Consider the following 21,906-nt stretch of genomic DNA (forward strand, 5'->3'; position numbering starts at 1 on the left):
GAACCAGCTTATGGTAAAAAGCAACTGGCCTAAAGCTTTATAAAATGTCATTGTTCCGTAACCGAAATACAAACCACGCTATTTACAAAGGGTTATTACTTTTAGCGTAGCTGAAATGGCGAGCCATTAGAATTTAACGAGGGTGTATTACCCCCCACGCTAGTTAGCGGGGGGGTAGGGGAGTGGTAGCTAGCTACCCCTCCTCCCCCTCACACACACGTGAATACTCACTTTCACTTTTGGCTCGGACTGTGACAGACGTCTCTGTCTTGGTCCTCGCTTGGCAGCCATTGTCTGTTTTGTCTTTACTTAATCGCTTACTTTTCTTTTACTCAATATATATGTAAACATGTTTTCATGTTTGTATATATATTTGAGTATAGAAATAAGTAAGTTTCCTTTTCAGATGTGTGTGTGTAGTGTACGATATCTACGTGGAGGCCTCGGCAGTTAGGCCACCACGGCGTATTTTATGGGTGGCGATCGAGTTTGACTTATGTCTTTCTCTCTCTCTCTCTCTCTTGAGGTCGTTCACCCTTTTACTACGTGTTACTACGCCCTTGTAGCCTAGCTTCCTTTCCGTGTGGGGGGTTGCTACGCGTACGTTTGTATCAATTAGTTATGAATCTAATTGTAGTTGTTTTTTGTTTTTCAGCTTGTAGAACGATTCCTTTCGGGGTTTTCGTTCTTTCTTTAGTGTTCATTCATTTTTAATTACATAATTACATAGTTACATAATTATAATTGTTATAATTCTGTTTTGGTTACAGCTCTCCTTCCGCGAGTGTAAGTGGTTGTGAGGGCACGTGCCTGTTGTGTAATTCTTGTTCCTTTCCCTCGGGATTCCTCTTTGGAGCCTTCCCGGGGGAATGAATGTGTACTAATATTATTTGTTTTATTTTTTTACAGTTACCGATCTAGTTCGTTTCTGTAATATAGCAACGGTGTGAGCTGTCTGGTTGAGTCCTGGGGATTCGGCTGTTGCTGCCTCCCCCCTTGTATTTTCGTCAGGGGCGTGTCTCCTTCTACTGGTAGTACTCCCGTGTCGACGGACAGCTCTCCAGTTCTTTTTAGAACAGTCAGGAGGCTTGCCTCCTTGGGCGGATAACTTTCCTTCCGAGGGAAGTTTTTCCTGTCCAGGCTTGAGTTTTTCCCCTTTTGGGGGGTTCTTCTCTTGTCTTTTTTTCGTGCGACTATGCTCTTGGTGCTGAGCGGTCGCACCTGCAGTTTCGCTCAAGGGGCTGGGCAACTGCAGGAGCTCCTCTTCGGAGGATTGCTCCATTTAGGTCACTGGCTGACCAGTCTCTTCCTCGAAGTGTTTCTCCTTCGTTCGCGAGAGAGTACACTCATAGAGACTCCTCTTCGGAGGTTTCTTCTGTTGCTGTTGCTGTTGGCCTCCCTCGCCGTAAGGCCCTCCGTCCGCCTCGTCGTAAGGGCCTCTCATCTCCCTATAAGGGTGCTTGAGGCGCCCTTTTTGGATCTCCGTTTGCAGCCTACACTCCTTTTTTTCTCGATCTTCCGCCTTGGTGCAGATGGACAGCAGTCTGATCTCGTCTTCCGACGGGCAACGGTCTTCCCGACGGACAACGGTCTGCCCGACGGACAGCGGTCTTCCGACGGACCTCAGTCTCCCGGCGGACAACGATTCCTTCGGGGCAAAGGGTCGCCCCCACGGGGGTTCTTCCCTTGCGTGTCAGGGTTTCCCTGCGCGCCCTTCTGCTCATCAGCGCTCTCCTGTTCGTCAGCGCTTTCAAGATGATCTTCCCTGCGGTTCCTGTTACGTGCCCTGTGCGCCCACGTTCGCCCTCGCGATCTAGAACTTCGGTTCAGGTCGGGGTCAAGGACTTCTTCTTTGCGCAGGCTTCCACGCGTAGCCTTCTGCTCGTCAGCGATCATCAGCTCGCCAGCGATCATCAGCTCGCCAGCGATCTCCGGATCGCCCACGTGTGTTACAGCTGGCACGCCAACGTTCTCCAACACTTTTGAAGGAACATGGTTCGCCAGCTACTAGCTCACCTGCGCATGCTGATCGCCATCGCGCGACCCTCAACTGCGGATGCTCCTCACAACCCTGCACGATTGCCCGCTTACGCATGCTGCTCCTCATCGCACAACCCTGAACGATCGCCCTCCTGCGGATGCTGATCACCATCGCACCCTTTCACGCGATCATTCACCTGCGCATGCTGCTCGCCATCGCACAACCCTGCACGATTGCCCGCTTACGCATGCTGCTCCTCATCGCACAACCCTGAACGATCGCCCTCCTGCGGATGCTGATCACCATCGCACCCTTTCACGCGATCATTCACCTGCGCATGCTGCTCGCCATCGCACAACCCTGCACGATTGCCCGCTTACGCATGCTGCTCCTCATCGCACAACCCTGAACGATCGCCCTCCTGCGGATGCTGATCACCATCGCACCCTTTCACGCGATCATTCACCTGCGCATGCTGCTCGCCATCGCACAACCCTGCACGATTGCCCGCTTACGCATGCTGCTCCTCATCGCACAACCCTGAACGATCGCCCTCCTGCGGATGCTGATCACCATCGCACCCTTTCACGCGATCATTCACCTGCGCATGCTGCTCGCCATCGCACAACCCTGCACGATTGCCCGCTTACGCATGCTGCTCCTCATCGCACAACCCTGAACGATCGCCCTCCTGCGGATGCTGATCACCATCGCACCCTTTCGCGCGATCATTCACCTACACATGCTGCTCGCCATCGCTTACCATCACGCGGTCATTATCGCCAGCGATCTTCTTCACCTACGCGGCAGCACGATCCCTCGTCGTCACGCCATCGCTTGCGTTCGTCGCCTCGGACACGTGTTCATTTACCTGCCCACTCGCCTGCGCGATCGCTCGCCTGCGCGCCCGCGCGATCGCTCGCCTGCGCGCCCGCGCGATCGCTCGCCTGCGCGCCCGCGCGACCGCTCGCCTGCGCGCCCGCGCGACCGCTCGCCTGCGCGCCCGCGCGACCGTTCGCCTTTGCGCAACCGTTCGCCCTCGCGCGACCATAGTTCGCGGCGAATTCCACAGCTGGTGGTAGCAGTAGGGACGCGTGCTCCTAGACGGCACTCGGGATCACCTCCATCCAAGCACAGGTTGGTAGTGCAGGACGAAGACAGGTCAGTACAGCATTCTTCCCCACCTTCTTTTCAGGCAGGTACCGTCGGGTCCACTCCAAAGGATCGCCCGATCCCTTTCACCTTAGCGAGGATTTCGGACTCTGTGTCCTTGGAGCAGCAGACATGGTTTGGTCCGCTGGCACGGGCGTTAATGAGGGTTATGAAACCAGTACTCGCCGGCCAGGGTAACAAACCAGCGGCTGTCTCTCCTACGCTGAAGAGAAAGAGAGGAGTGGACTTCGTGGTGACTTTCCCCAGGGCGAAGTTGGTTCCCAAGAGGTCGGTCTCGAGGGTCCCCTCTCCTGTACGAGTACTCTCTCCTTCTCCTGCCCTGGAAGGATTTTTGGCGGGGGGGCTTTCCGTTCAAGATTTCTCCATCGGACAAGGGGTGACTGCTTACCTCTTCCTCTGGGAGCTTACCAGGTTCTTTCCCTCCTCGGTTACGGCCCGAGGTTTGGTTCAAGGAAGCTACAGGAAGATCAAGGGTACTTTCCTCCTCTCGAGCTCAGACACCTTGGCCTTTCGTCGTTAAGTATCTACTTGCGGACAAGCTCGATGTTGTACCATCTGGACGCGCTGACTGAAGGCTTCCTTCGGGTGTCTCATCTGTGGAGGTCGACGACCTCAGACACCCTTCCATCCTTGAGAAGAGTTTTGTCTGTGCCCAAGGACAGAGACTTAGACAGCTGCTGTGCGGAGTAAATCGACTTCCGGTTTCACTCCTCCAAGGCGCTTTCTTCCAGACTCTGCAGGGCTCCAGCGCCCTTTTCTTTCAACCACGTCGGCCTAAGTTATCGGCTACGACAACTGGGACAAGGTGTCCAATTGCAGTTTCCTCCTGTCAGGAACAGATGGCACGGGAGATTCCCCCGGGGGGGCATAGGCCTAAAAGGAGTTCACGAACTCTAGGATTGCAGGTTTTTTCGCTGGGAGGATGCTTAAGGTTACTCATCCGAATGACAGCTTCCCGATGCCCATTCCCGCACAATCTCTGTGAGTAGCCAAGGATATCGCGCCTGCTGTCTCTGTCAGCGAATTCAGTGTCTCTGAACCTCTATGCCATAGCGTCAGCAGAGTTGCCCGGTTGGGCAGAATGATCCATACCTTAGGCGAAGGTCTTCCTTAGGATCATCGACGGCTTCACCCCCGGTCCCCTCAGTCGATCCTTTCTTGTAACGAAGGATCTGAGAGGGGATGTCCATAGTCGACCTCTCAGTCCTGATCAAGTTTGTCGAACAAACTTCGGCCAGCGTAGACCAGCAGAATCGATCAGACTGGTAACGAGGCGACAGGACTCCTTTAACCCTGGATCGGAAGGACGGGTACTTTCAGTTTCCATTCCATCCATCTTCCAGGGTGCTCGTCGAATTCAGCCTAGACTGCAAGTATTCCTGCTTATGATGCAGTGTGGCTATCCCGCCGTGGCATAGCAGGTTTGTTTCCCCAGAGAACTCTCCCTGCCTTCCTCTTGGCCACTCAGGTGCAGGCTTCCGCCTCCTCTGCTGTTTGGAGGGCTGGTCAACTCCGGTAGGCTCGGGTTTCGACCTTCTTCAGCGCCGGGACTAGCTTCCGGAATGTGACCATGAGTGTGGGCTCATGGTATTTTGCTTGGAGCCTTCTCTTCCTCTGCCTCAACATCTGGAGTATCTGGCCATGATTTTGAGTCAACCGCCTTACCACATTGGAAACCCCGCTTCTCGTCCGTCCAGCGAGGTTAAGCAACGTCGGTACTTGGATGGGTGACCACCTGGGGACGCCAGATTCTGTTACCGCATCCTCCGAGCCTTCCTTTCGGTTGACTGTGGCAAGACTGAGGAGAGTCGCAGTACCTGTTCTCAGTCAAGCAGAGCTTTCAGCCCTACCTTGGAACGTTTCCTAGTTCTTCTTTCCTCATTGACCCGTCTATAGTCCGAACGGTCGCCTCAGGATAAGTTCCATGTGGGGCGATCCAAGTCCCGGTGGCTTCAGGCAATGTTTAACCGGACTCCCTGGCCCTATGGGACCAGCGGAACTATTAAACCTGCAATGGGTGTTGACCTATGGAGCCTCTTGATGGTAGTGGATATTCTCGTCCTTTCCCCACATTCTTGATGCGGTTCTCGGACTCGTCAAAGGAAAGGGGGGGGGGGGGGGCATGTTCCGGTCCAGGCCTATGGTCAAGACCTGAAGGATACCTCTCCATCATTCAGGCAGGCTTAAGGGCCATTATTCTGGCCCCTCTTCAGATCCTACAGCTCCTGCCAAGTCGCCCCGTTGCGCGTCGACTTCATCCTAACCAGCAGGGGACGCATTTTCACACCTTCACATCTTGTAGTAGAGATACCGGGATGATTGAGATTCTCTCAATTCCACCATCGGCTCTCTCATTCCAGGCAGGGGAATGTCTCTCTCAGACTATCCGAGCAGAGCCTCATAGAGAGAGTGTACCTAGGGGTCTTTGACCTTGGGTAACCAGCAAGTGCTGGTCTGGGGGACCTGATCGCAACACCTTGGAACCTCAAGCTTCCACTAGTCTTACCCCCAGTCTCAGACCCCGAGACTCTGGCAAGATGCATTCCGGTGATGGTGGGACAAATTTGACGCCTGCGTCTTCCCTCCTTTTTGTCTGCGGACAATGGGTCTCAACAAAACCAGGTTGTCTGTCAACCTTTCAATGGGAGAGCTCCACTGGGACTATGCGCAGAACGGTTTCTGGACCCTCTGCTTCCCCTGACAGAACTCCCGGGAGAGCTTCTCCCACGGCGCAGACTACTCAAGCAACCACACTGCGACATCTCTCCCGAACCGGGGCATCGCTTCGGCTTCATGCCTGGAGACACTACGCTTCCTCCTCTAGAAGAGACAACCCGCTACAGTCGCGGTACGGAGGTTGCGTCATCTGCGATAGTCATCCACAGGGGTCTCCCAGGCAAAGTGAAGAGTCTAAGGTGGTGGGTGCCGTGGGAGATATACCTCTTCCCGTGAGGCCTCTTCTCCAGCAGTAACGGTCTTATTGCCTTTCGGCGGGAGGAAGCTCCTTTCCGCTCTCGGCAATGAAGCCTGTCGCTCAGCCTTTCCCTGACCTTCAGGCTTAAAGGAATAACTTTTTCCTGCCCGCTGGATCTATCCTCGCTCATGCGAAGCTACGATCGTCCCTGCCCTAGTCGGAGGAAGACCTCCAACTTGGAGCATGGCTCGGACTTTTAGTCCTTTAAGAGATCTTCTCAAGACCCTTTTACGACAGGCCTCGGATTGTATTCCGCCTTGGGTCTTCTGCTCACTCTGGCCACGGCCAGTGTGTAAGCAATCTTCTTGGTCTCTTACTACTCCCCCCTTTCTAAGGAAGAGGGGAAGGCAACATTCAGGCTCGCTCCTGAGTTGTTGGCTAGACTCAGAATCTGAGGGTCCCGACCCTTCGGTCCGATTCATTCAAGATTTCGAGTCTCCATTCTGTGTGTTATGTCCCAAGACCTTCTCTTTCTTGCCAGTAAGGAATCGAGAGGTTAGCGCTGGGAACAGCTGCATTTTGGCCTCAGTTGCAGCCGATTTGGGAACACATGGAGGACATGGGGGGAGAGTCACCAGTATACCTCTTCAGCCCGGACTCGAGTACATTCATCTCGACCTGTCTTCAAACCCTCCCCCGTCACGTCGCCCTACAGCACGATGTTGGATACATCGCAACGTCCTCGCCTTCGAGTAATACTTCTCTGTGACGCAGGTGCTACAAGCTGGAGTCTGGAAGCGTCTGATGACCTTCGCAGCCCGCTTCCTGCAGGGCGTGACCCACAGGAGTCTCGATACGTTTTCTATCGCTCTGTGGTGGCTACACAACAGCTGGTCTAACCTCAGGCTCCTTTTTGGACAGGTAGCAGAAGGTTGAGGGCATTGTTATCAGGTTTTAGTCTGCATGAACGAAAGAAGTATGTCTGGCCCTTACTTCTTTCTTCATCATCCCCTCTACGGGGAAGCAGCATCCTGGTCTCTGCATAGCTGACCTCGAACCTCTGCAGGTAAACCATGCTTCCTTGTGTTCCGAGTATTGAGTCAATACTGTCGCGTCCCCCATACCCTGACGAGGTGGTATTGGGAACGTCCTAACCCAGAGTTCCTTCTGGAACTCCAGGTCAACTGCCTAAGACGGGTCACACTTCTTCCTTCACACACAAGCTTACGTAGGCCACATGGTTCCTTGCGGAGCAAGGAACTTGTGAGGTGCAGGGACTCCTTTTCTCGAGTGCGACTCAACTCGGATTCTGAGTCCCCGGGTAAAGCCAAAGCCAGTATGGCTGGGGACTTTCCACCCTTCCTAAGGGATAAGTCACCCTTTGTAAATAGCGTGGTTTGTATTTCGGTTACGGAACAAATGACAAATTCGAAGATAATTTGTATTTTTCCTAACCATACAAACCTTAGCTATTTACACATATTTGCCCGCCAGCCCTGTCCCCCAAGACAAGTCCTACCTCTAAGTGAAAGTGAGTATTCACGTGTGTGTGAGGGGGAGGAGGGGTAGCTAGCTACCACTCCCCTACCCCCCCGCTAACTAGCGTGGGGGGTAATACACCCTCGTTAAATTCTAATGGCTCGCCATTTCAGCTACGCTAAAAGTAATAACCCTTTGTAAATAGCTAAGGTTTGTATGGTTAGGAAAAATACAAATTATCTTCGAATTTGTCATATTTCTTTTGAAGCTGTTACCTTACACGGGTTCCCTGTGCAAGGAAGGTAGCAAGACTTCTTTGGCCTCTTCCTCTGCTGCTCGCCCAACGGTCGCTCAGCTTTGACGGGCGGACGCGAGCAGTGGCTGATAAGAACTCCTTGTAGCAATTGTTATGGACAGAAATGCAAAATACACATAAGGTAACCAGTTGGAAGAAATATATGGTTCATGTAAGTGGCTGAAATTTAAAGTAAGATTATCTATGATTCACTACTCGTCTAAATGGTTTTAGCCTTCCAACATCGTGGGAAAGCTTAGACGTTTATGATTTTCCACCATTTTTCCTGATCAGAAGGGTAATCAACTAAGTGTGGCATACCCCGAACCTCAGGATGACATTGATAGCTCCCAAGTGGCTATATGCAGAATTGTACCTAGACTTTATACTGCTATCCAAGATTCCAAGACAGGTACCTAATCGACCATATGTTCTCTGCTAATCATGTCTTCAGAGACATTACAGTTTCCTGACGTACTGTACCTGTCTTTTCTCAGGTGGAGGTTATCCAGCGAGAAAATTTTCAAAACACTGCACAGGAGATGTCTGGATACCTCAGAAGATCATCTAGGGCAGTCTACTAGGCAAATGGGCCATCTTCTGTGATTAGTTCCATAGAATGGCCATTGCTTCTCTCAGAACTTCTACCTAGCTGATAGCCGACTTCTTAGTTCTCTTTTGAAGAGAAACTTTCAGTTTCAGTAGTAAAAGGCTACAGCTCAGCCTTGACCCAAGTCTTTAAAAAAGTCCCCATATGAGCCAATAAATCAAACTTTGGATAGGGACCTCTCCCTCAAAACCATTTTTCTTGCTGTGCCTTCAAAAAAACGGATAAGCAAGCTGCACGGGCTGTCATATCTTGTCAACCACTTAGAGGGTTGGAGGAATGTATCTTTTCCTTTCATCCCAGAATTCATAGAAAAAATGTATAATTCAGCTGTAAACAACCTAAGATATTAATTTTCAATCTCCTCCCTTTAGGAGGTAATCGACGATCTTAATGAGTTGCTTCTATGCCCTGTGAGGGAACTAAGATGCTACAGTACCTCAAAAGAACTTTACCATTCAGACCACGACTGCAGAACTTTTTCATCAGTGCAACAAGGCTGAAGAGAAACTTCATATCTTTCTGGTTTTGAAAATACAGTGCTGAACCAGATGAGTGACCTGGGACAACTGAGACCGGCTCGCACTCACAAAGTCTGAGGAGTTGGTGTAACATTAGCCTTTTAGAAGACCTGTCAGTAGGCAAAGTACTGAAATGAAGTGAAGAGTATGGAAATGTCAGATGACCTTATCACTATCCAGGGAATGAACCCACAAGTCACACAACACTTTATCTTTAGGATCTGTGGTAGCAGGTTCTGTAATGTACCTAGTTCTCGTAGAGGACAAGAAGCATCTTGGCTAAGATAACTGTTATAACATCAGTCTAGGTGAGAGTTATGTATATCTGGCCCTTTTCCTCTTCTCCTTCCCCTCCTTTAGAGGGCAGCAGAAGGACTGCTATGTTACTGGAATTGACTCTGAAGCAGGTAACACACCATACTGAATAACTATTCTTTTAATTTTAAGATAGTTGTAGTTTTCCCCTCTTCCTCTTGATGAGGGCAAACATGAATACTAATATGAACCCATCACTTTTCTGAGCCTTACATAACAAACGCCATACCCTTTAAGGATATAGTTCTTTCAGAAGATCTATACCCTGCCTAAGACAGTAACCTAGCCCTATCCCTGATACTCAAGAAATAGGAAGTGAATTGGAGTTAACAGCCTTCCTCATAAGGACTGAGTGTTAGAAATCCTAGGATTTTAATCCAAGCTGTTTGGTTAGAGGAACCTCCTCCCTACTGAGAATAAGTTTCCTATTAAAGGACTAAGTTTTGTATCCGTATAGGAACAAGTTATAAATTTGAAAGTAATTTGTATTTTTTCTTATCAAGAATACCGAGTCCTTCACGTTATACTGTTCTGTACTTCCTGCCTCATCACCCCGTAAATTATAGGTGAAGGATGAAGTGGCTTCCTATTAAAGAACTCTAGTTTGTATGGTTAGAAAAATATAAATTATGTTTAGAATTTGTAATATTAAACAATGTAAAGTAAGAATTGATGTGATGTGTGTTGAACCGACGTAAAGAGGTATAGTGCTGTGTGTAGTGGTCAGATTTGTCATCCCTAAACTGTACATAATTGATTTGAGTTAAATTAAGAAATTTCTTTTTATGGACAAGAAAAAAAGTTAAAAATTTTTTATTTTATATATTACATTTTCTTTAACCAATTTTGCTTTTAATATGACAGTATTTTTTTTTTTTTATATATTTTACATATACTGTACATGATGTATAGTATTAAAAAGTGAACAATTATAAAATAATACTTATTGGATATGTTACTCTATTTGTATATTCTCAAATTAATAATAGAAATATCTTTTACAGGATCTGCAGTTGACCTTCTTGAGTGACATCTTTAACCATGGACGAGGCACTCTATGCTCACGTGCTTCTGTTTATTTCTACAGCTATTTTAGGCTTAGGGATCGGAACTATTCTCTCTAAATTCCACTTGCCCTACATTTGGGCTCATCCAGTAAGTAAGAGTGAGAATTATATATATTGTCTATTACTGTATAGCACTTGTTTTTACATTTTACAGTACAGTACTATACTGTGGTCTTTCCTTGTAGGTGTTAGATACCATACACTTGAAAGATATTTGTTCGTACATGAATAAAATCCTTTGTCCTTTAATAAGAGATTGATTCAAGTGCAGCTGGAACTAGGCAGTTAAAGTAATAAGGTTTCGGTAGTGGCCTGTAATTACCAGGCAGTGGCAGGAAAGCCCCACTCCCCTCATGCTGGTACACTGAACAGTCACTTTGATTCCAGCCACCCACTATAACGTGCTATCTGCGTCTCGTGAAACTTGGTTTCTAGAAACCTTTTGTTTCTCTTTTCAGAGTGTGTGTGTATACCTACCCAGGAACGTCGGGAAAATGCTGTGCTTTTATGAGCAGCAGGGAGGTAGATCCTCATTTGTTGTCACAAATACAAACCTTTGTCCTTTACATAGGATAAAATATCACTGAAGCTTGAGTATACGTTGGTTAAACTTTTATAACGAGGTGTAAACAGGTGGTCAGTAGTTACCTGTAGGGATCAGGAAAGCCCCGTCCCCCTCCTGGCTCACTGAGCACTCACTTTGAATTCAGCTGTCAGTGAGAACAGATTTTTTTCCACTAGCTGGAATTTTGGCCTATTAATTCTTTTTCTTTCCAGGGATGGCTGGAGGAGGAAGATAGGTTCAAAAGGGATTCTTCCCCTTAAGGGTTATCCTCAAAGTCAAAAAAATCACCACCTCTTCCTGTGACCCCTGGTATGCTTTCCTCCGACCCTTCCCCTTCTGTTTTTTGGGAAGCTGATCGTATAAGAATGGTTGCCCTTTAACTTTAGGCCAAGTCTCGAGGTCGGAAGACCTTCCCTGTTTCCCTTGAAGGAGTGGAAGTGGCTTCGCCGTCTTGAGGAGGCCTTATCATCTGGTTTACAGTGGCGGTAGGGGTCACCTTCTCAGTGGATTGCGGGTTGACGACACGATGCCCGTTTTATGGACCCTCTTGGGACAGCAAGTTGTAGGTGACAGTCTCTTTTGAGGACATAGAAGAGTGTCTCCATTTCTACATTGCTACGGGATTCTACACAAAATAGACTGAAGGAGGAGATACACAAGCGAGAAGAGACAATGCGAGGCTGGGGCCGAGTCATTGAGAGATGGGGTGTTGTGCTGTGTGGAAAGGAAACTGGAGTGAAGCACGTTGGTGCAAAAGAGTGTGGTCGGTTTGAAATTGTCATGCCGCAAGAGTAATTATCGTGAAACCATGAATATATGATTTTTTCATTGATAAGGTTTTACAGTTCTCTGACCGAATCCACAAAGATAGAACCTGCGAATAACAAGGGCTGACTGTATAATGCATAAGATATGGAGAAAAATTATTTTATAAACAATATACATGTGCAGCTAATAAAATTTGATTGAAAGGGTGGCTTATTATGATTAAATCATAGGGTATTGTTTAGTGTGAGCCACAGCCTATAGCTTAGTCTAATGATGAATTCATAGTGGTTGGTTGTTTCTTTCTCTCTCTCCCTCTCTAACCTTAAAGGCTGTTGCCAGTGTTACTGTATTGATGTTACAAATGCTGTACATATAAAGATTTGTGAGTTTCTTAAAACTGTTATGGTAAAATAAAGAAATAATCAGATATAAAGAAATAATTTACATTATGGGCAACTCTCAGCTGCTAGTGGTTCTGTATATTGTAGTAGGAAGCTGATTGAAATATACTGTATATCAGATATTTATCTTTAAAAAAAAAAAGAAGCTCAAACTTGATTTACAAACCATTGTTTTTTATGAAACTTAAGATTACATATGATACAGAACATAAAAAAAGTCTGCAAATTAATGTATGGTTGCTCTTTGTATAGAGGCCATTGTAACATCAAATCATCATTAACCAAGCATGTTGTTATCTTCTCAGAGCCTCTATCCTATTAGTAGCAGACTTTTCAGCTTCTCTATGAAAGGGAAGACATCTCTCTTTCTCAGTGTTAAAAAGGTTTTGTTCGGCCTTGAGCCTGGTGCTTAGAATGAGAGTTGATATTTCCTCTTCAAGGGGATTATCTGCAGTTATCAGATGTATGGAGCACACCTATCTTCCCTGTGAAATCTGAAATTTGACCTCCAGCTTGGGATGTAACCAAGGTGCTGTGATCTTTGAACTGTTGAGGCTAGCCTCAGAAGGAGACCTTATCCTGAAAACTGTTTTACTGCTTGCATTGGCTTTGACAAAGCAAATAGGTGAATTACATGGACTCTTGTATTTCTTGTCTCATTCTGAGAATTAAAGGGAGGTCTTTTTATTTCTTGTTTCTGGCTTCGTAGTGAAAACTCAAAATCCGTCAATCCTGGATTCCAGGTCTTCATCCTTTACAGTGTTGTTGCTTTGGTAAGTAACTGTCAATCTGGATTAATTACTTTTGTGTCCGGTAAGAGCTCTTAAGGTTCTACCTTCAAAGAACCCAAGCTGCCAGACCCAAGTTACAGAAGCTGTTTGTAAGTAGTGGTAGAGTAAAAAAAATCACCAAAACTTCAATCTCAGTTTGACTGCAGGAGACAATGAACAGCATTATGCTTAGATCCCTAGGTGTTTCAGAACAAGTTAAGGTGCATGCTCATGAGATCAGAGTAATTGGGCTACTCTAGCCTGTAGGAAATATCTCTCGGTGGCTCAAGTTTTAGATGCTGGAGTATGGAAGCGTCGACAACCGTTATTGCGCATTATTTGTGGGGATACACTTACAGGTCTTTAGACATGTTTTCACTTGGACCTGTGATTGCTGCTCAGCAGGTGGTATAGGGACCCAAGCACCTTTACAGGATTAAAAGTATCCCCTATAAGATAGTGGTTACAATGTAATTCTAGGTCTAGAGTGAAAGTGTCTGGCCCTTTTCCTCTTTTCTTTCCCTTCTTTGGGTATAGCTGTTGGAATCCTATACTGTATGGCTGGATAGACGTAGATACAGGTAAGCCTCACCTTTAGTTAGCAGCTTTTCTATTGATGTTGAAGAGCAGTCTTCACTCCACCATCCTCCTTACGAGGGGAAGGATGGATATGTATAAGCAAACCCATCAGATTGTTCATGCCTAAGTCGACAGACTTGCTTGTCTATGAAAAAGAGATTTTCTTTTTGTATTTTTTGTAACAGCCTTGGTTGCCTGGGCCCTGAACCTAACGATACTTTTGACCCTGGTTCGTGAAATGACATGGATGCTTTTTTTCCGCACCTTAGCAGGTCTGAGATTAGCTATCCCGGTATTTTAGCCAATTATTTTTGTAACAGGGACTTCCTCTCACCCAAGGCTGACTCTCCTACGAAAGGACAAAGGTTTGTATTAGTGTAGGAACAGGTCACAAGCTTTAAAAGTAATTTGTATCTTTCCTAACTATTCAAACCTGAGTCTTTTAACTCAACTTCCTACCATCACCTCCCTGCGAAAGCCCCATATGCAATTAAAGTGACTTCAGTGTACCTGCAAGGGACTTGGCCAGCCGATAACTACTGGCCACTGCTGACACCTAGTTATAAGTTTTAACTACCGAGATCCAACTGCACTTGACTTGAATCAATCTTCTGTTAAAGAACTCAGGTTTGTTTAGCTAGGATAAACAAATCACTTTCAAAATGTGTGATTTTGCCCTGTAATATTAAGTGAAAATTTTATTACTGTATTTTTGGTTTCAGTTTGGTGTTATCGTAGTAAAGCACTAATTAGAGTAAGTCTGTGACTCACCCTTTAATGCATTCCCTTCTTACTAGTATTAAAGGAAGAGTTTCAGTTTCAGAATTGTCAGAATTCCAATTTGGAAATTCAAGTTTATATTGTTATCAAGAATTTGTATGCCTTGTCATAGCATTTTTTTTAAGGCTACTGTCCACTTTTGACTACAGTAATTTTAAACATCATTGATATCCTGGATTCCGTAATGCTGTTTTAAGGAGCCCTATTGATGTTTTAACTACCTGAATGAATATGCTTTTATGTCTTTCAGATTGACAAGAAAAGTAAACGTCATGGAGGTGAACTGGTAGCCGAAGTTCTTCATGCTCATGGTGTAAAATATATATTTACATTACCTGGAGGTCACATTTCTCCAATTATTGTGGCTTCGGAAAAGCTGGGAATAAGGATTGTAGACACTCGCCATGAGGTAGGCGATAGCTTAATACTATTTGTGTTACGATTAATACAGATAATCCAAGGACTGCTTAGTTTAGTAACTTTTATTTGATTTTAAGGAGTCATCCCTAAGTTATGACAGGTACACCCCAACTCGTAAATTTAAAGTAAAATTTTTTTTAGCTTTCCCCATTGGTATGATTCACTACCCTGTGTTGTGCACCCCTGTCATATTAAGCTTCTGCCTTAGTAGATGGTTGCCTCTCATTATCTATTCTCACCTGGTCGGTGACAGTAGCATTGCCAATATGTACCCTTAGCACCTCTTCTAGTTTTGTTTCTTTTTACAGTTTATAAACAATTTATGTGAGTTTTATTTGTCAATGTATTAAGGTACATCTCCTAAGTTTGTTAAATAGCATGTTTGCTTTATTTAGAAAAGGGAGGAGGCTTTACAAGATGGGAGGAGTGTGAAGGTCATTCAATCCATACAGTGCTGGTTTGTCTTTATTTATGTGGAATTATAGAACACAGAGAAGCAAAGCATAAGAAAGAGAGTTAGGAGTGCTTTATCTAGCTAAGAGGTTTAGTAACTAGTTAGGAGCACAGTACAACTGAGGAAATTACAGCTGATTTATTATGAACAATCAAATCAGATAGCAGCTGTTTTGATTGTATTTCAATCATCATACAATAATAAGCAATTCCCATAGTTGTTAAGAAGTTAAGTAGCATTTTTACATTATACCCTTATTCACTATGAAGAAAAGATCAAGAAATTATATGTAATGCCAAATATAAACAAGTTGTATTTGAAGGTGAAAAACAATGTTAATAGCTGCTATTCTATTTGAAATTGATGAAAGCTGTCTGAAACTAGAGGAAGCAAAAATAGATTGGTGCAAACTTGTAAATGTGCAAATTGCATTATTAAATGTGAATACTGAATTTAGAAGATATCATGAAAAAGGGTATGTAAACCAAGAAAATAGTTGTTATAACACGATATAAATAATTTTCTTAAGCTTTATAATCAAGCACCCCAAACCTAAAAATTATAAATTATCGGGTATTGGCAACATGGAGGAAACTCCGGTAAACTTCTATGTGCAATTAAACTCAAACTGTAAATAAAATATGAGAGAAGTATTTCAAATAAAACTATTGAAAGAAATATGTTATATCAGAAATTATTCTAGATTTTTCAATATTAATCTTACCCGATAATCATGTAGCTGTCAACTCTGTTGCTGACAGAAATCTACGGTCGGGATACGCCAGCGATCGCTATACAGGTGGGGGTGAACACCACAGCGCCATCTGTGGTCAGGTACTCCAGTACTTCTTGTCAACACCACCTCAATTTTTCCTCTGTCGTGCCTCCGGCTAGACCTACATGGATACGCTGTTGATTCTGGAGTTATTGCTCACGATTTGGTGATGTATTTGCTCTAGAGTTTAGCCTTCGCTATTCAGGAAGCTTTATCATTAGCTTAGCAAGTTTTTGGAATTAATTTGATTTAATTTTTTATTTATTTTTGGTGACGAAGAGAGTATGAACTCTCTTTCACTTTTAATGGCCGACCCTTCCCTTAGACGGAAGTGTTGGTGTCGAAGAGAGTATAGACTCTTTCTTAATTTTGCTTAACAAAAGTTATAGATTTATTTTATATCTCTCCGCCTTTTATAGGCCTCTTCGATTAACTTCCTTTTATTATAAACTTATTAAAATTAATTTTTATATTTGTTTATATTCGACCTTTCCTAATAGTAGGCGGTCTTTTCTTGGAACCGAAGTTAATTAACATTGAGCCCGTCATTTCCTTTTTACCTGTTAACATATTATGCTATTTTAATGTTCTTGAAAGAATTTCTTTGATAGTCTCGTACTGTTTTCAAAGTTGAACTAACGTTTTGTTTTGTCTCTGCAGTTGTTGACGTTCAGAACGTTCAACTTGCGCTCTATCGTTACGATAGAGAGAGAGTATTCACGGTGTCACGTTGCAGTAAGAGTAGAACGATTCTAGCGTTTTGTTCATTCTTTCTTAGCTTAAATGGTTTTAATTCTAATAAAGGAACTTTTTATTTGGGAAATCTTTCAGTTTTTTTCCTTTAACAATAATATGTTTTAACGATATATATAATTGGGCTCATCTCTCAGGTTCTAAGTCAAGAGAGAGAGAGAGAGAGATAGAGACGGAGGGAGAGAGAGGAGGATAAACGTTTCGTTCAAGCGGGTAACGTTGTTATCGTTTTTGCTCTTCTCCCTAGTCTCTTTAGGGGAAGAAGGTAAACGTTTCTAGAGTTTTATTCCTGTTCTCAGGCTTTATGCGGTGAGAGATTTTAAACGTAGTTTATTTGATCTAGTGTTTAGTCTCTTTTCCAGCCACTGAATTATTTATCTTTCATTATGTTTTTCTGTTACATTGTAATACTGTTTTCGCAATTACTAACTTTTAATGAAGGATAGAATTGCGTGTTTCAGGTACAAACCACTTAAAGTTTCGAGTTCAGTGAAATAAGTGCAAACAGAAAATCAAAAGTGATAAAGTGATAAGCGCAAAGTGTTACAGTGTTGCGTTCGAGGGTTCGTCTGTTCGTGCCAGTTGTTCGCCTAGTCTGGGACCTCTTACAAGCTCCCAAGCCAGGGGAGAAGTAACGTCGAAGGACTTATGGGTTCATCAGGCCTTGATCGACGAACAGACGTTTCCCTCCGTGGTTTCGGGTGTAACCAACTCACGTAGCCGACGTGATCACCCCACCCACACAAAGACGAGAGAGCCCTTTTATTCCTCGTCTGCGGAAGAGGTTTCTCGCAGAAACCATGGACCAAATCTTGCAGCTTTTAAGTGCAAGTCGGTCCCTTCCGCGCAAGTCCAACCCCTAGGTGGTGCCATTAGCACTGGGTCAGTTCGGACTTGCTGCAGTACGACAACTGCACACCTCCCAGAGAGGCAAGGTGGTATCGCAACAGGCAGTAACTCCGTCTGTTGCCGCACCAGCTGTTTTAGACCCTCAGTCTCAACGGACAGTAGCTCCGTTTGTTGTTGTCTTTCTTAAACTCTAGTGGTCTATGCTGCAGACAATGCAGTCTCAGCTTGCGGTGTTGATGCAGGAGTTTCAGGCAGAGAAGGTTAGCACACCTCCCCCTGCGAGCGCTCCTCCACCTCTGCGCAGTCCACCCTGCCAGACGTATGATGTTGAGGCTCCTCCTGCCTCCATGCGTGAGCTGCCGCATTGGGAGTTGTCAGGTACCAGCGCTATGCAGCAACCTCCACTTTCCTTGAGGCAGGAGCCTCATGCTATGCGGCAACCGCCTCAACTCTTGAGGCAAGAGCCTCAACTCTTGAGGCAAGAACCTCAACTCTTGAAGCAAGAGCCTCAACTCTTGAGGCAAGAACCTCAACTCTTGAGGCAAGAGCCTCAACTCTTGAGGCAAGAACCTCAACTCTTGAGGCAAGAGCCTCAACTCTTGAGGCAAGAACCTCAACTCTTGAGGCAAGAACCTCAACTCTTGAGGCAAGAGCCTCAACTCTTGAGGCAAGAACCTCAACTCTTGAGGCAAGAGCCTCAACTCTTGAGGCAAGAACCTCAACTCTTGAGGCAAGAACCTCAACTCTTGAGGCAAGACCCTCAACTCTTGAGGCAAGAACCTCAACTCTTGAGGCAAGAACCTCAACTCTTGAGGCAAGAGCCTCAACTCTTGAGGCAAGAGCCTCTCTCTGCGCAGCCACCTCCTCAACCCTTGAGGCAGACGCAACTCTTGAGGCAGGAACCTCATGCTATGAGGCAGCCGCCTCAACGCATGCAGCAACCGCATTCTTCACAGCATGAGCCTCTCTCTGCGCAGCTACCTCCTCAACCCTTGAGGCAGACGCAACTCTTGAGGCAGGAACCTCACAGGAGCCTCATGCTATGCGGCATCCTCCTCAAACCATGAGGCAGGAGCCTCATGCTATGCGGCATCCTCCTCAACCCATGAGGCAGGAGCCTCATGCTATGCGGCAACCTCCTCTACCCATGAGGCAGCCTCATGCTATGCGGCATCCTCCTCAACCCATGAGGCAGGAGCCTCATGCTATGCGGCATCCTCCTCAACCCATGAGGCAGGAGTCTCATGCTATGAGGAGCCTCATGCTATGCGGCATCCTCCTCAAACCATGAGGCAGGAGCCTCATGCTATGCGGCAACCGCCTCAACCCATGAGGCAGGAGCCTCATACTATGCGGCATCCTCCTCAACGCATGCGGCATGAGCCTCATCCCTTGCAGCATGAGCCTCATCCCATGCAGCATGAGCCTCATACCATGCAGCATGAGCCTCATCCCATGCAGCATGAGCCTCATCCCATGCAGCATAAGCCGCACGCCATGCAACATGCTCTGCTTACCTTACAGCATGCTCTACATACAGCATGCTCTGCATACAGCATGCTCTGCATACCTTACCGCATGCTCCTCAGTCACACATCTTTGGTTGTTGCCAACTCACTAGACTGTCAAGCAGTTTCATAACGTTGCCTTCTAGTCTGCTGCTTTTGCACCAGTGAAACCCTCACTGAGAGAACTTAGCTTTTCTCGGATATGGTTCCTGTAGATGAGAAAGTGCTATTCTCCCTCCTTCTGATATTCCCTTGAGGACTCTGTCATTTGGAGAGGAGCCTTTAGCTGCTTAGCCTCCTATGGACTTTTATTTAAGCATAACATGCTTCCAGGGAGGGTAATGGTTCCACTTCAGTCGCTAACCCCGTCTGTTACCACACCTGCTCCCATAGACCTTGAGCTTTGTTGCAAGACATGCAGTCCAAGCTTAGTCCTTGTTAGAGGATTTTTTGTTTACGGAGTCAGTGTGTCACTGGGAAGACGTTCAACAACCAGCAGAGTGACTTGTTGTGACGCAGTGCGGCAACCTCAGCAACCCGATAAGGAGTTGTCTGTACGACCCAGACAGTCTAGACAGCTTCGGGTTGTCGCTGTACTTCCTCGCTTCCCCATGGTTGACAGTTCACAGACTGTGCAGCAGTACCATGATCTTGTGTCCGGCTCCGTCAGACGACTAGCTTTTAAGAGCTCCCACAAGTCGTCGCTGTCTGGAGATTCTCAGATGGACTATGGATCTGACCAAGGAACTGGGCCTCCTGGTCAATTTTGAGGAGTCCCAGCTCGTCCCATCCCAGACCATTGTCTACCTGGGTATGGATCTTCAGAGTCGAGCTTTTCGGGCTTTTCCGTCGGCCCCAAGGATCTACTAAGCCCTAGATTGCATCCAGAGCATGCTGAGAAGGAACCGATGCTCAGTCAGGTAGTGGATGAGTCTAACAGGGACACTTTCATCGCTGGCCCTGTTCATCGAGTTAGGGAGACGCCACCTCCGCCCCCTTCAGTATCATCTAGCGGCTCACTGGATAAAGGACATGACGCTAGAGACGATCTCAGTTCCTGTTTCCGAAGAGAGGAGGTCTACTCTCACGTGGTGAAAGAACAGCTTTCTTCTCAAGGAAGTCTACCTTTGGCTGTTCAGAAACCCGACCGCCGTCTCTTTTCTGACGCATCAGACACGGGCTGGGGTGCGACTTTGGACGGACAGGAATGCTCGGGAACATGGAATCAGGAGCTAAGGACACTTCACATCTATTGCAAGGAGCTGTTGGCGGTTCATCTGGCCTTGATAAACTTCAAGTCCCTCCAGCTTAACAAGGTGGTGGAGGTGGACTCTGACAACACCACAGCCTTGGCTTACATCTCCAAGCAGGGAGGGACTCATTCGTGGAAGTTGTTCTAGATCGCAAGGGACCTCCTCATCTGGTTAAAAGATCGAAAGCTCACGCTGGTAACGAGGTTCATTCAGGGCGATATGAATGTCATGGCAGATCGCCTTAGCCAGAAGGGTCAGGTCATCCCCATAGAGTGGACCCTTCACAAGAATGTTTGCAGCAGACTTTGGGCCCTGTGGGGTCAGCCAACCATAGATCTGTTCGCTACCTCGATAACCTAGAGGCTCCCGTTGTATTGTTCTCCGATTCCAGACCCAGCAGCAGTTCACGTGGATGCTTTTCTGCTGGATTGGTCCCATCTCGACCTGTATGCATTCCCGCCGTTCAAGATTGTCAACAGGGTACTTCAGAAGTTCGCCTCTCGCAAAGGGACACGGCTGACGTTGGTTGGCTCCGCTCTGGCCCGCGAGAGAATGGTTCATAGAGGTACTGCAATGGCTGGTCGACATTCCCAGGACTCTTCCTCTAGGAGTGGACCTTCTACGTCTACCTCACGTAAAGAAGGTACATCCAAACCTCCACGCTCTTCGTCTGACTGCCTTCAGACTTTCGAAAGACTCTCAAGAGCTAGGGGCTTTTCGAAGGAGGCAGCCAGAGCGATTGCCAGAGCAAGGAGGACATCCACTCTCAGAGTCTATCAGTCTAAAGGGGAAGTCTTCCGAAGCTGGTACAAGGCCAATGCAGTTTCCTCATCCAGTACCACTGTAACCCAGATTGCTGACTTCCTGTTACATCTAAGGAACGTAAGATCCCTTTCAGCTCCTACGATTAAGGGTTACAGAAGTATGTTGGCAGCGGTTTTCCGCCACAGAGGCTTGGATCTTTCCACCAACAAAGATCTACAGGACCTCCTTAGGTCTTTTGAGACCTCAAAGGAACGTCGGTTGTCCACTCCAGGCTGGAATCTAGACGTGGTCCTAAGGTTCCTTATGTCATCAAGATTTGAACCTCTCCAATCAGCCTCTTTTAAGGACCTCACATTAAAAACTCTTTTCCTCGTGTGCTTGACAACAGCTAAAAGAGTAAGTGAGATCCACGCCTTCAGCAGGAACATAGTTTTCACATCTGAAACGGCTACATGTTCCTTGCAGCTCGGTTTTTTGCTAAAACGAGCTTCCTTCACGTCCTTGGCCTAAGTCGTTCGAGATCCCAAGGCTGTCCAACTTGGTGGGGGACGAACTGGAGAGAGTACTTTGCCCAGTTAGAGCTCTTAGGTACTATCTAAAAAGGTCATAACCTTTACGAGGACAATCAGAAGCCTTATGGTGTGCTATCAAGAAGCCTTCTCTTCCAAGGTCTAAGAACTCAGTTTCTTACCTATTCAGGCTCCTGATTAGGGAAGCACATTCTCATCTGAAGGAAGAAGACCTTGCTTTGCTGAAGGTAAGGACACATGAAGTGAGAGCTGTGGCTACTTCAGTGGCCCTCAAACAGAACCGTTCTCTGCAGAGTGTTATGGATGCAACCTATTGGAGAAGCAAGTCAGTGTTCGCATCATTCTATCTCAAAGATGTCCAGTCTCTTTACGAGAACTGCTACA

The 21,906-nt window shown here is 46.4% G+C and overlaps 1 protein-coding gene across 1 annotated transcript in view; it reads left to right on the plus strand.

Moving 5' to 3' along the window:
* LOC137649951 (2-hydroxyacyl-CoA lyase 2-like) overlaps positions 1–21,906 on the plus strand; it is a 72,819-nt gene that overhangs the window by 9,530 nt on the left and 41,383 nt on the right. The window contains exons 2-3 of the mRNA XM_068382919.1: positions 10,290–10,440; positions 14,466–14,624. Coding sequence (XP_068239020.1) covers positions 10,327–10,440; positions 14,466–14,624 — 273 coding nt within the window. The 5' untranslated portion in view covers positions 10,290–10,326. The remainder of the gene's footprint in view (positions 1–10,289; positions 10,441–14,465; positions 14,625–21,906) is intronic.

The sequence above is a fragment of the Palaemon carinicauda genome, chromosome 11 (assembly GCF_036898095.1).
Source record: "Palaemon carinicauda isolate YSFRI2023 chromosome 11, ASM3689809v2, whole genome shotgun sequence".
Lineage (NCBI taxonomy): Eukaryota > Metazoa > Arthropoda > Malacostraca > Decapoda > Palaemonidae > Palaemon > Palaemon carinicauda.